This window comes from Dromaius novaehollandiae, chromosome 7, assembly GCF_036370855.1.
Source record: "Dromaius novaehollandiae isolate bDroNov1 chromosome 7, bDroNov1.hap1, whole genome shotgun sequence".
NCBI lineage: Eukaryota > Metazoa > Chordata > Aves > Casuariiformes > Dromaiidae > Dromaius > Dromaius novaehollandiae.
This window is the reverse complement of record NC_088104.1, coordinates 16,500,190-16,515,419: the sequence shown is the minus strand read 5'-3', so window position 1 is coordinate 16,515,419 and position 15,230 is coordinate 16,500,190. Positions and strand designations below refer to the sequence as shown.

The 15,230-nt window shown below is 39.5% G+C and overlaps 1 protein-coding gene across 1 annotated transcript in view; it reads right to left on the bottom strand.

The window, feature by feature from the left end:
* Positions 1-219: 219 nt before the first annotated feature.
* The window catches only part of GYPC (glycophorin C (Gerbich blood group)), a 40,123-nt gene continuing 25,112 nt past the window's right edge, over positions 220-15,230 (bottom strand). Inside the window, exons 2-3 of the mRNA XM_026118440.2 lie at positions 10,778-10,828; positions 220-8,318 (exon numbers count right to left, since the gene is read on the bottom strand). Of these exons, the coding sequence (XP_025974225.1) occupies positions 8,122-8,318; positions 10,778-10,828 (248 nt within the window). The 3' untranslated portion in view covers positions 220-8,121. The remainder of the gene's footprint in view (positions 8,319-10,777; positions 10,829-15,230) is intronic.

Below are 15,230 nucleotides of genomic sequence, written 5' to 3'. Positions count from 1 at the left end.
GATTCTTCCACTTCTGTATTGGTAGGTAAGTTGTGCTGCTGCTGAACAGAAGGGAAAAGAGACGTGTCAGCTCAGTAGAAGAATTTCTGAGCACAAGGCTGTATTTATGCATAACGTTACAGGGATATTAGAAAAGGTATGGAGAGCCCTGAGGGTCACACATGCTTTCATGAAACAAAAATTTATGAATGGAAAGGAAAGCAGAAATTGACACTAAAGAATGGCAGAAAGTGTAATTTAATAGAAATACAATACAAAATCTTACTTGAGTTAAATACGACTTACAGCAAATTTTATTAAAATGTTATTGATCACTCTGTTAGGTGTTAGAACGGATAAAGATGATTGTTGCCAGTAACTGAGAATACGGTGTTGAGTTGTGTTTTATCAGCATATCCATACGTCAAATTGAGAAGGGCTTTCAGACCAATCTGCTAGCAATCCTCCTGGGAGATTAGATACTTTCTTTCCAAGATACTGGAAACTGAGAGACCACTCAAAACTTCCTGGTTGTTAGCCAAACATCAGGAACCAGAAAACCTCTCTGCATACAGCCCTACAAAGACTGGCTGCAGAAGATTTGGGTGTTACTCCTTTCTTTTTTTTTTGCTGAAATAAAATGTTATTCGAAAGCTTTGCTGGGAAGCTGGTTCATCATTGCAAAGTCTGGACCTTTTTCTTAACTGGTGCCATCAGAGCTTTCTGTACCGAGGCTCTCATTCCAGCACAGATGATAGAAGAGGTGTGAAGCGAATCATATATATGTGTAAGTTGTTGCTTCTGAATTAGCCATGGGCTGGTGGGAAATCCTAACGGGTGCACTTTAATTCTGTGACTTATATAATTTTCAAGGGTTGAATTATATAGCTATTTGGTGGCACATATTGTTGAACACTGTTATTTTCAGGTATTTCCCTTTTTTGGTGTTTTTTCTTTGCTCTGTCCTTTGTTTCTGCTGTAAGCTTGTTGAACTAGTGGTCATCCATAAAGGATGAATTTGATGCCAACACACTTTCATTAATTCTTGGCAAACAAACAGCAAGCCAATGACCAAGCTCCATGTAATTACATACCACGCAGTCCCATTGATATCAGTACCACTCAACACACATTTTGGCTGCTGAAGCACTTACGAGAACACAGTCCCATTAGTCAAGGCTGAATTTCCATAATGCACTAGCTAATAATGGAGGAACTAGTGGGTATTCTTCAACCATCTTACCCTACAGCTTGTCATCCCAGCAAGAACATTGCTAATGAACCATATGGCCATTGCTGGATTCACAACAGTCCTACACATCAAAGCCTTGTGGCACATGAAAGCCCCATGGCAAAAGCTGTTCTTACTGCAACTTCTCCACATGTGGATATTAAAACTTAGGTGGTCTACCACCCTCCAGGGAATGTGATGTCACCATTTTAAAGCATCATTTTGATGCAATAATATATCGCCTAAAAACCCACTGTTTTCTTCCCACTGATTGCAATAATCTTTGAAAAAGGAGCTGATGGAGGCAAGGTTACAATACATATTATACTATTACCTCTGTTTATTCTTAAATTAGGCATGTATTACGATAAAATAGAAATTGTATGGAAAGCGTAAAGAAAAAGCAGAAGTATTCATACTTGGTAGTAGCTGGGTGTAAGGCAGACCATCCATCAGTAAATATCCATTAGATGTTTTATGAGCCTGCCTGGACTTTTTCAGAATACCATGCCTCAGATAATAGACCAGTGTGCAGGTCCACACTGGCATCCACAGGATAACGTTCTTTTAGAGAGAATTATTCTTTGATTTCTTATTTGAAGTTTGACTCCTTCTTAGAGCTATCAAAAGCTTCTCTTCCCTTTTAAATACAAACACCAGCAGTATATCTATTTGGGTTTGCATGCTCTATTAATAAAAATTCCAGCCTACTACTTCCTTTTTGATCTACACTCTTAAAAAAACAACATAATTCATAATTCTAAAAGTTCAAGGTATTTTAAAAGACAACAAAAATATGAGAACAGTCTTTTAAATGCTGCAAATGACAACTTTAATTATAAAGTTATTTGCTTCTTCATATTTTAGCTTTTTTCTCAATTCAAAATATAGTAGATTTATTCCAGCAGTATATCAATAGCTTTGGTAAATAAAAACATCATAGTCAGCTTTAACATGCAACATCAGTAAGCTTTGAATGCTCTGTGTTCTCTCTTCTCGTCATAGCAGTGCTGCCATTCAAGCCATTCAACCAGACTTTAATACAGTATCTCAGATACTTCCCGTAATACATACAGTTTGAAACAGAAGAAAAGGGTGTGAAAACATGAGACTGCTGAAAGATTAGCCCTTATAAAGACTTCTACCTTGATTAGTGTGTTTCTTTCTGAAATGGGTGGGAATATAATCTTTGCAGGAAGGATAAATACCGTCAGTGAAATTCATGTCCCACTGAATTTAGTGGGGTTTTATCCCAGCTGCACAGGGAACAGTTGCGTAGAATGAGGATGCCTTATTTCCAGTCACTGACAGCATTACCATCCTGAACTAGTGAAGGACCTCTACTACTACAAAGATTTCATTTCTTTCTACTATAGTTAGAATTTTTACTCGCCATTGATCCTTCTTCTTTGATACCTTTAGCTTCCTTTATCCACTACTTGAATTTCTAGACCTCAGATGTGTGTTCACTGCTTGTTCAGGAGTCCTCTATTTTTCTGTCTTATTTACACTGCTGCTGTGATGCTTGTGCATTTTCTAAGCACACAAAGCTTTTTTATGTGCAGAAGTGAGATTTTAGAAAAATGTTATAAACAGCTCTTAATCCATTTAACATGGGTAATATTTTGGTGTGTATTTACCAGCATTTTTTGATTGGACTGGCACATGCAAGGAATTCAAACACCTCATATAATTCAAAGAAATTTGATGTCAGCAGTTACCTACACTTTGATTTCTCCAAGCAGCAATATGTTTTGCTTGATGCAAAACTCCTCTCCATCTCTATTGGCATTTAATTACCTTCTCTCCTTCTTTATCTTTTTACTGATTTACATCTTGTCTCAGCCCTTCCAGTATTCTGTGAGGAATCCTTGCAGGCTTGGCAGTCCCTAGCTAGCATTTTTTTCCCCACTTATCTTTCTATAAATGTTTCAGCACCTTTTCTGCATTCCCTGCTGAAAGTGAAGAGTCCTTTTTTTCTCCCTTCCTGCTGTTCCCCCAGTGATCCCTAGACTTGATTTAAATGAAAAATCAACATTGATGGTTCTGAGAGATCCTATGGTATTATTTTTAATAGTCCCTGAAAGTGATTTGGTCCTGTTTTTCTAAAAAGAAAATATGTACATAGTTACCTTGAGTAGTAGCTGTTTAAATCCTTCCCAGGACTACATTAATGTGCAATGGCAGATTGGCCCCCAGGAACATCTGGAATGATAGTGGCCAAGCCCTAGAAATAAATGAGTACCAGGTCCAAAAATGGGTAGTCAGATACACTGTCGGGACTGACCGCTTCTGGACAGGATTACTCTGCTGAGCTGTACTGCTGCCACAGGAGCTGGCATTGGTAAGGCACCAGTTTTTATGCGCAGAGGAAGACAGTACAAGACTCCTCCAAAAGTTAGAAGAAATACAGTTCCTGAGGTTAAGGCACAATGGTAGAATATGAAGTATTTGTAATCTGTTTTCAAGGCTTACTTAATGTTGACTAGAAGACAGTTTAAAAGCAAATTAATTTCCCTTTGCAAACAATGATTTTTTTGAGTGAGAGAATCTGAAAGCTCCAAGGCCCTACTCTTAAAGCTCACCAATATCGTCAGAAATGTTAGGTTTAACTCTCATCATTTCCACAAATATTTTTAAAAATGTCCTGTGTTCCTACAATACCATATTAATCCTCTCCCTTCCAAGCCCAGCAAATATTGGTCAATTTGATGCAAAGTCTTCCTGTACATCACTGAAAAATGACTTGGGCACAGAGACCTGTGACTTTTTATGCAAAGTGGTATTAAACAGGCTTTCACAGAGCATTAGGGCATCAAGACAAAACTGATTTGCTTGAGAGATCGTCATTGTGCTCCCTTGTTTACTGAACACCAGGGGTTTATAGCACTAAATTTAACTAACTAGAGAGCTTGCAGTACTATTTTTAGCCCTGTTTTCCGTGAAAACATGGCATATGCCATCATTCTATAAATCAGTCTCCTCTGTTCAACTCGCTGGTCAGTTTTGATGAAATCTGGCACAGGACTGAAGGTCTGAACCTCCTCTGTGAAAATTAGGTCTTGAGTGGTGGAGAGGGACAAAGTCAGTGCCTCTACTGATTCAAAAAAAAACCTGGCCAAGCTTATATTTTTTATCCTGCCTGTGCTTCACTGCAGAGATACTGGTTGACTGAATAGTCAGTGTATGCATCAGTCCAACTGCAGCATGTGTCCAGCTACCGGATGAAAAGAGTAAGGTGGCAAAGGAGGAGTGTGGGAGCAGCTGAAGACATCACGGTGGTGACAGGGAGCGTGTGTGCCGGAGGCGTGGGGGCCCTGTGAAGGAACTGCCATGGTGATGCCATGCAAAGGCAGCTGGGGAGCCTGCCCAGGTAGCAGGGCAGGTGCTGTTGGGCAGATGGGTCACCTGAGAGCTGCAGGACAACTGGGGATACAGCACTGGAGGCACTGAGGATAAAAGTCTAGTGGTGGGGGAAGGAACAGTTTCCTTAATTCTCCTGTTCAGGAAGGAAATTGTTAAAAATCAATTAATCATTGTTGATTAAAAGCTATGGCTGTCACCTGAGACATCTCAGTGTTGCACACAGTGTTTGTTTTAGCACAGCATGTGGCTTGCAGAAGGAGGTTTTGCTAATTAGCCCTAAAAGTTATAGGAAGTTTATAGTGCACTCTTTTACAGCTAAATTGAATGATTCAAGACACTAGAGTTATTGTATGAGCAAAAAATAGCAGGATCAGGCCATTAGAGCTCTGCCAGTCATTAGATGTCATGAGTTCTCTCCATTACAAAGCAAAATTTGTCCTGAAAAAGACAAATAAACAAAAAATCCTCACAAACCAACTCTACTCTCTGTTCAGTGTGCTTTAGTCATTTCTAAATTCGCAAAGTCCTGGAACCCAAAGGGACACTGGAAAAAATAAACTAACTGAAACTATCATTCTTGCCAGAGTCACTGCTCCGCAAACATTCATACTGGCTCATTACTAATTGGGAAGCTGTTGCTGTATGCTTGGACAGTTTGTTTGCCTAGGAGAATAGGGAAAATGGGATAAAGAGATTTAATTAAGCTACCAAGAAGGGAAATAGTCAAAGCCCAGTAGTTGCATTCAGTTCAGATTTAGGGGAGGCAATAACACAAAGTGTGGGGCTGACTGAACTGGTAAGAATTGGCTGAGCTCCACTGAATTCATTTTATATCACCAGAAAATCTGGCCTCTATAGTTGAGATGTCATCACTGAACATGAGTTGTTTGGCTCTGTCCACACTATAACTTAAAAAACAATCAACCCCCCCCCCCGCCCCGCAAAAAAAAAAAAGAAAAAAAAAAGAGAGAGACATAGACGCAGGTTCTTCTGCCTCTGTTTAGGTATCTCACAGTTGTCTAATTATAACCAGCAGGCTAATGTTGTAAAAAATGGAGAATTTCATGACTGGGAAAAGAGGAAGGAATTTACTGCCAGTCTCTCCCACCTTGCCCTAAGTCACCTGAGTGATCCTGACGACTTAGAAGAAAACTTGTTCCAGCCCGTCACCTGGATAGTATCAAATAAAACTCAATTAAGTAAATAGTCTTCAACAGCCAAGCCTAGATCATGTGGGTGTGGATATAAGAAAGGGGACAGAAGGTGCTGAAAAAGGCTAGCACTCCTCTGTAGATCCTGCTAGCATTCAAGGAAAGTTTCCGGGTGTTCCTGCACCTTGTGTGAGAGATGTGACAAGAGCTCGTCACCCCATTTACCCCTCTCATCAGGGGAAATATTTACTTTTTTATTCAACTGGAAGGTCAGGGATGAATCTTCAGTTTTACAGACTCAGTGTTACAGCTAAGATTAGTAAATTTCTGCCAAAACTTGTCTCAGAAAAATGAAGCCAGATTCTTTTTTCAAAAGTAGTAAAAACATTAAAATAGTAATGTATTTTAGAAGGAAATAATCAAGTGCATAATACCAAAATATATGAGCTCTGCTAGTGCTGGGTTATCATTTTATACTGTACTAGACACAAAATACAATGTGCTTGTGCAACAGCATATTATGAAAAAATATCTTAAGCATTTAGTAAATTTGGCACAATTTTGTTATTCTTTGGTTAAAATGCAAACATACAGGATTAGCCAAAATTTAAGCTATTGGGATTCTAAGGATAGTTCAGAGTCCATCTCCTGCAGGTACTCAGAAAAGACCGAGATTGTGATCGAACAGACAAAAATATCCCATTTCTTCACCAACTCCACTTGGGTCCTCAGTGTCTTTTCTTGTTAGGATCTGTCTTCTCTGTAGCATTTATGTGGCCAGCACTGAATGGGATATGCTGGAGTCCAGGAGTTTTCCGAGTTTTCCAAGTTTTCAGTGCCAAGAAGTGAGTATGCATGATCAGCAACAATGTCTTGAAAGCACAGTTGTAGGTGACTTTATATATATATATATATATATACACACATATATATATATATACACACACACACACACACACACACACACACGTATAGATCAAAACACAGGAAAAAGCCTATCAAGTTGAGCAGAGCTCATCAGTGTCCTGTTTGTTATCACGTATTCCTCCTCTTCTATTTTCAGTAGTCCAGGGCACCATCGCAGCTGCGGATGAACAGGTGCAGAGAACAATTATCCTATTTCTGGAGCTAATCATAGGCTTAAATTAGGAAGACAGCTTACTGGGGTAAAGAAACTCATCTCTGTTGATTCTTAGGCAAGGAACAAAATCTTTTCATGTGACCCACCACGACTAATTTGTTTATTTGTTTATATTAAAGCATCGGTAGTGGGTGTAATTCTCATATCTAGCACAATGCAAAGGATGTATAGAGGCCATACAGAGGGAGGTATCAATACAATCCAGTGGGATTCAGATGAACCCTTAGAGTGGCATTTTGTGGTGGAATTTGTAAAAGATTCATTGGTATCTGTGCCAGAACTGAATTCCTCCCCCTGTAAAAATCCAAAATCCTATTGGCACGTGTTCAAAAGAATTTTCCAATGCAAAATAAATAAATAAATACTCAGGCAAAAAATATCTTACTTGAAAAAAATCTAGCTGAGCTCCATTATTTCAAAATGCCTGCTCAAAACAAGATGCTTTACCTTTTAATATCTATCTATTTATGCATGCATGCAGGAAACCTAACAACTAATTGGAATCAAATTTGTACATGTACTATTGAATCCTACGCTATCAATTCCAACATTTTGCAATTTGCAAGTTGCCATGCAGAGCAAGTTAGAAATAAATCCTTCATTCTTAGATTTTCCATGTTTTTCAGCAGTTTTATTTCTTTGAAGTGTCTTTGACTTTTATATGTATAAAATTCTAAAAATGCAAAAAAAATTCCCAATCTAAATCCCTCAAAAAACAAAACAATCTCCCCTGTGCCCATAAAATTGCACATTTAAGGGGAAGGGGGAGATATCTGGACTACAGAGCTGTTTTTGTTCCAGCTACCTCAGCTTTATCTAGTTTAATGTTTGTTTTGTGACCATTTGAAACTCAATTTCAGGTAGTTCTGTATAATATCAGCATAGGATGCATCATTAACTCTAAGAGGATGTTTTCCATCGGCATCTGCTATTTTCACCAAATGTCAAGGCTTGACATTTGCTATCATTATCTGGTTTTGGTGTATCACTCATACTGAGATTTTGTTTCTTCTTATCTGATATTGATTTCAACTGAGACCAGCTGTGTTGCTAATAAAATCAGCAGGCAAGTATCTGGCATTCAGTTCTTCATGGGTGGAGGAAAAGAAACAATCCAATGTCAAAAAAAGAAAAGAGGTACTTTTCAATTAGGATGCTTGCCTCTGTCCTCATATTATCCCTCTCAGTGCTTCTGTTGATGTAGTATTTCTGACTGGTTCCCTTGGGGAAATCTCCAAGGAAATCCTTGCCTCTCAGATGAAATATTCTTTTTTGCTCTCATCCACTGCTTCCTGGAGAGCAGGGTCATTTTTCAAAGCGGCGTCTGCGCTTTCAGCAAACTCTGTTCCTTTTGCCTCGTTGGTGTGGTAAGTGCCCTTATGCCTGTACATGTATCGGAGCACCACAACCACCAGGCAAATGAGGACAAATACCACTGCAGCAATCACACCTAGAGGAAAGGAACCAGTTTAATGCCTTGTATATAACACACTGCCTGTGTTTTACAGACAGGCAGTACAACTTGAGCTACTCAATAGGTAAAAGTCCATGTACCACAAGATATTCACATGTCGTGAATTTCAGGGTCAAAACAGATTCCTGGAGAAACAGACTGATGAGTTGATGCTGCCAAAACCAAGACTGGGTATAGATACTGCAGAACTGCAGGACAAATTCTTGCAAGCTTTCTTTCAATTAATGTCTGGATTTGGTTGAACTCATTGAAGCTACAAGTTCATTCCAAAACGAGGAGAAATAAGAGGACATAAAAAAAACCTGATGTGTTTTTTGCATCCTTCTGGTAACGTATACTGAGGGGAGTCTGCAGGTGACCTGATCCTGTCCCACTGAGCACACTCAATTTCAGGAGGAGAAGAAGGCACTGAATATTTCTTAGGAGACTTTCAACAAGTAGCAGGAGCCCTGCCATCTGCCTACAGTGCTGCTCTGTATTTCCAAGCTGCCATATCATGCTGTGCTCTAATTAAGAAAGCCTAATTGTAATGAATGTGGAAGTGACACCTGGGAGGAGGGATTCTGGGCAGATCTTCTCTGTCTCCCAGCCTAAGCTAATTACTAGCAATGTGTTGACTGGACAAAAATTTTTGTAGGTAACCCAAATGTGCATATGACCAAACTGTGAATGGCAGCACTCCTACCGAAGGAATGTAAAGCCAAGCTCTGGGGAAGGCAGCAAACACTGTGTAGGAGTCCTCACTTCTCAGAGCCTGTTTCTTTCTTTCCTTTTCTGTGGAATTCCACAGTGGAATGTGGAATTAGAAAAAAGACAGCTTATCACTGACAAGTCCATATTTCAAAAATTAAGAGCTGTATCCCCTTTCTCTCAAATCAAATAGTTCATTTAGGAACCCTGAAAATAAAGGAAGTATTTTGAATTTTAGTTATTCAACTTGTGTGATTTTTTTTACACTTTTTTACTTTTTTATACAATGTGCTTATAAGTTTTCCTCTTTAGCTGTGATTCAGTGCATGTACATGAAACTGAGTTGCCTATATATTCACATGACTCCAGGAGCTAGGGGTTAAGGGAGTAAACCAAACATTAAGAAAAATACACAATAAGAGGCACCAGAACAGCCAACACTGGGAAAGAGGACCTTCCTGGGAAAATCCCATATGTGGAGTGTGAAGGTGCTGTGAAGATGCAATAGGTAGAAATTCATTTGACTAACTGTAGGCTTGTACCATACAGAGGGCTCCATCAGAGTTAGTTGCCTTGGGTTACCTCAATATTCAGTGGGCTGGAGAGGGTGATTCCTCTTCTCCTGGAACTGAATGACTACATCTGGTCAGATGAATTGCTCCCTTGAAACACCTACTGTTCTGCAGTGACAATGAGGGGAGTGTAAAGAATATTTTTCTTCTATTCAAGATGTGGGGCAGGAGTGGGTATCTCCAAAACTTTAGATTTATCAGCATCAGTAAACTGAGTGGGGGTAAAGTACTGGCATGAAAACAGGGACTTGGACCGTTAGTAGGGTTAATAGAAATTATAACTCTATCTTGTAATGCTATCCCACAGATTTTATGGTGCCTGATTCTGGAAAGTGAAGTTACTGCTAGCAGAAATAAAATTGCTTATATAAGGAACTTGAGGTTTACAATAATAACACAGCTGTGATGGGGGCTTCATCAATTTTTAGGACCTCACTGGCATCCCTTGACACAAGAGGCTTTAATAGGCTTTAGATGTAGCACAATATTAATAAGCCTAAGGGACTAAGTACAAATCAATTTACCTGCTACTTGCTCATAGAAAGCTGAAATTAAAGTTACTGGAGATGGGACCTCAGGGAAATATAGTAGAACCTCACCAATTTGCACTAATGATTGGTATACCCCCTTGTGAATGACTGAAATTAGTGCGTTAGTATGGAAATGAACAAACACAATAAAAATAAAAAGACAGGGTTCTCTCCATGAACATAGCTTTGCTCATTTATTCTGACAACTGTATTTAGTTTAAATGCATGAGAGAACTTTAATAGAACACCAGGAAATGCACTGTGGTATATTTGGTAAAAATAAAGGGCCAGCTGGTGTGAGCTAGCATGGTTTAAAACAATAAAGTTTTGCATTAGATGACAATATTGGCCTAGTGAATGATGAGGAATATAAGAGGTTGACTTTGGTGTTGGGCCCTTAGATATTCTGCCCTAAAAAGGGGAATAAATAGGGGTGGTACTGCTCACTATATGGTTTATGCTCACTACCTCATCTTGTTATCTTGGCAATAGCCCCTCTGGGAGCATATTTCCCGCTGGCCTAATTAACTCTAATTGTGCCACTCCTGTTGTCTTGTCAGCAAAGTAGGGGTTTTGTAAAATGCAAGCAACCAACCTGCTGTTTTAATTCTAATGGTGCATCTAAGTATGGTCTGCTACTTACCTCCAGTAACAGCCACACCTGTTTCAACCCGAGAGTTCTTGGTATCTCCATCTATAAATAGATCAGAACATACAAAAGTTAATTAAACAAAAAGGAGTTGGATCATATGTAGCAGCAGTGACTGTACTGATGGTGCTGTATTATTTTAACCTCTGAAACTCAGAACTTAAACAAGATCTCTCCTTAGCAAAAGACATTTACAAAACATCTCATTAGAACTGGCTGTACTGTAGCAGTTTTCTGTCACCATAACATTGGAAAATAAATAGCTAGCACATTATGCAAACTATCTTGGCCCTCAGGGAAACACCTACTGTTTATTATGAGCACTTACCTGTAACATCCTCCAGTGAATGATTAAATTAAGAGCGTTTGGGTAGTGTGATTATTCTCAGAAAGGTAGTTTTGGGAAAAAAAATATTGGTGCCCATTTACATTCCTGTTTATGGCTCTTCAGACTACTTCGGATCATGATTTGATGCAAATTAATCTGGCTCCATTGATTTCAATTAGTATTTATTTATCTGCAATATCCTTTTTTTAATCTTAGTATTTATTTTCTTTTAAACCCACATTTGGAATCAAGACAAGCCTGTTATGTGTGTGGTGTAAAATACAGTCCTTGCTAAGAGCAAGTCTGAATTTGCCCCGATAAGTCAAATGACATTCTCTGCTGGATTACAACTTCTAAAAAAAGATAATTTTGCAATTTAAAAGCAAAAGAGACCTACATGACCAAGACCTCGTAAGAGATAAGAAATTGGTCTGAAAAGTTATGAGCTGCTGTAAGAGCAGTTAGAAATAAATTATATTTTGACATTAATTATAGCACTTAAAAATATCCCAAACAACTTATGATAGCCAGAGCATTTTAGAGGTGGGGAGGAAAGAAAAACCCCCCAAACAGTGAGGATTTTTCTCTTCTTATTATCTGATATAGACCCTAAGTGAAAGTAAATTTATATAGACCAACTTTCTTTACTAGCTTCTCTGTAGTTTATCAGGATACAGTTCTGATCTGGTTTCCAGCTCTGCATCTAATGCCATTGGCATCAGCCCACTTACTCCTGAATTATGTGGATGTCCGAAAAGGTGATGAACTCTTGAAGTTTTCCATATCGGGTTTATGACAGGAGATTCTCCTCACCTTGTTTATTATTGCACTGTTTATACAATTATAAGACCTACTGGTATCCTAACAAGGCAAATAGTTTTACATGAGGTATTTTTTTCTGTTGATAAATACAGTGGATAGAAAAATTATCTGGAAAAGGTAAAAGGCTAATTCCAAATCCTCCTATAAATTCTATGGTGGCACTATGGCTGATATCTGGCTCATCACATACTAAAGCAGTGATGGACGATGCAAGGGCAAGACACTATCAGAAGCTTTCTCCTTACTCATGGCTGGTCTCTTATATCAAACTGCAATAACTTGAGGAGAGCTGAGATTCAAAGGACCCCTCTCTTCCTGATCATGGGCGATACTTTTACTGAAGAGCAGAATTCCTTCCCCTCTCCCCCAGAGATCCTTCCTGCATCTTCTTCCAGCTATACGCTGATGGAAAGATTGAGCACGCCCTGTGCAATTTAAAAAATCTAATTATGTCTAGGTCCATTCAAAACCCATGTGCCTCAGAAGAGATTAATTCCTTCAAGGTCAAACTGTTCTGTATTTCTTTATACACCAAATATACACTGCATGCCAAAAAAGAAAGCTCCTATACAGCAATCAAAAACTTAAAGGTGTGAATTCTAAAGTGCTTCCCTAGCCACACAGCTTGCTTCCAAATATTAATTCCAGATCAAATCATCATCCCTGTAATTATAAAAAGGTATGTGAGTATCTCTCTATTATTTTCTGTCACTCCCAGGTGCCTTTTGGATTCAGATAACAAGCAGGTGCTTTATCTCTAGTACTTGCCACAGAAACGCTTTTTGATAGTGGATTACAGTATCATCACTTTGCAGAAAAGTTTAATTTCAATACTGTACTTCCTAAATTTTCAGAAAAATGACAGCCCAATCTTGAGCTATCCTGTAGTTGGCACTCCCTGTTAAGCTGATAATGCTCTGCCATTCAGCAACCAGTTAGCACCATAATGTGGCATCAGTCACCACAGTTCTCATCTTACTGCAAGCAGGAGAGTCCAACTTCTCCTTTGTGTCCACGCTTACCGCAGAATGGGCCTATTATCTCTCCAGCTGGGGGTTGTTTCCTTTTGTTGTGTCCTCTGAAGGTAACTAGTAATGAACTAGAATTCAGCAGGGAATTAGAAACTGGAGTTGCACAGCTCTGCTCCTGCTTTACTCCTTGCACACGCAGGGGTATGTCAAGATGAAGTCCAGTAAATTTGCAGTGTGTTGAGAAAACAGCTTGAGAAGTGACTGAAGCAGTGTGTACAGGGATCACACGGTGTGCTCTTTTGACAGAAGAGACACTGCGTGATGGTATAGGGATCAATGAGAGGTAATATCATTGCTCTAAGGGTACATTATTCTAATTAATATTTGAAATGATCAAGTGTTGGGGCTCCTGCAATATAACAGCATTGCACAGCTTTCTGTGCTGTCTGACATGGGCTGGCCCAACCCCACTCACAGAAACTTTTTGCCCTGTTTTGCACCTCTGCAGGTCCCAGTCCTAAAAGCAGATGCGGTGCTGCTGGCCTGGCCTCTCTACTCCAGCCCTGGCAAGGAAGAAGAGCGTAAGAAAGACTGCTTTCCAGCTGGTGGTGCTCCTCCCTCTTTCAAGCTGAGCAGGGCTGGTGCCTGCAGCAGGGGGATTGGTGGGGCCGAGGAGTGCTGGTGGGGCCAATGAAGGAAGCGGATCTGCTGGGAGAACATGCACATTTGGGGTTAGAGATGGAGAGAGTGGAGAAGGTGGAGAGTGCCGGGACAGGGCAGCTACTGCCAATGGCCAGAATTTCCCAATGATGTACTGCCCATATCAGCTAAGGAGCAAGGATGATGGAAAGGAGAGAGAGACCCTCACCGTCTGTCTCCCACAGTCCTTGAAATTTCACTTTGTCTGAAAATAGCTGTGTGATACATAGAATATCATGATATTTTGAGGTGGGGGGGAAGGTATCAGTGTCATTCAAAGTTCAAGCAGTAAAACCCTTCATTAAATATGACTGAGGAAAATGTAAGGCATGTACTCATGAAATGAGGCCATCTTCCCTGAATATGGATGAGAGGTAACAGCCACCATCCAGACAGGAACATGCTTGGCCAGGAACCCCAGCATCTAGTCTCAAAACTTCATCCGAGTCTGCATGAGAAATGCACTGCATTATCAAAGGACAGAATTGTAACATTCCCAGCTAGAAAAAGGCATCCATCATATTGGAGGAATTTTTAGTTGAGCAATAGCTGTAAGCTTTGACCCTTTTATACCTTCTTAATTCTGTTCATCTTAGTATGTGGAGCGCTCAAAGGACTGCGTTTCATTAATTGTTGTTGCACCTGTTTTGGTTGTTTTCCTTTGTTTCAAGGACATCTTTTGTATTAATGGCTGCTAAATTATCCCAGCAAAACTTCCCCTCGCTGTTAAACTTGCCCTTGTCCATAGCCACAATCTGGTCCTGAATGTGTTTAGGCAGTGTTGTTATTTAGTGCCATTGATTACTATGACGTACAGAAATCAAAAGATTGTGGGAACACTCTTGTTTTTCATAAAATCCCTGGCCATCCAAATGGGTTGGCTAAATCAAGAATAGAAAAAACAAATCAAATCACCTGGCATTGAAAATTATGTTTCTAAAAGCCACAGTTAAGCAGGGGGGGAAGCACCTTTGTGTCATGACCTGAAATTCATCACATTCTGGCTCTACCCATCAACTTACAGATAAGGGATTTTGCAATAGAACAATTGCTCTCTGTCTCATTCCCATCAACCAAACAATGCAGAGAAGATATTAGGCTCTGAAAGTTCCAGGAATGTTCCTGACTCTTAAATACTGCAAGCAGATCTCTTGCGTAGTTTTTCAAAGGTGAAAAGCCAGTACAACTAGCTTCCATGTTAATGTAGACAGTGGGGAGTTTTTCCTGCTTAATCTGTCAGTAAATTTTGTTCAGCTGTCTCCTCCAGGCATTGACTTTTCCTTATTTTGATACTTTTTCTTTTTTAAACTGATCCCTTTCCATTTTGGCTGAGAAACATTTGTTTGAAGAAGGAAGATCCAGCAATGACATGTTCATTTGCGGTTCAGAGATCTTGTTTTGCTATACACTTGCCAGGTGAGTTGTGACAGTTTCATTTGTTCATCTTTTAAATTTTGAATATAAACTGCTGAAACCCAAGAGTCACTTCCCCTGAAAATCATAACACTGGCTTTACAGTAATTAATAATAAACTTTTTTAATTTGCCATTTCTCTCACCCTTTAGATGCACTCAAGTCTTACTTTCCAGCTCTTCTCTACAGTACCAAAGAGAAAAAGGTGCTTTGT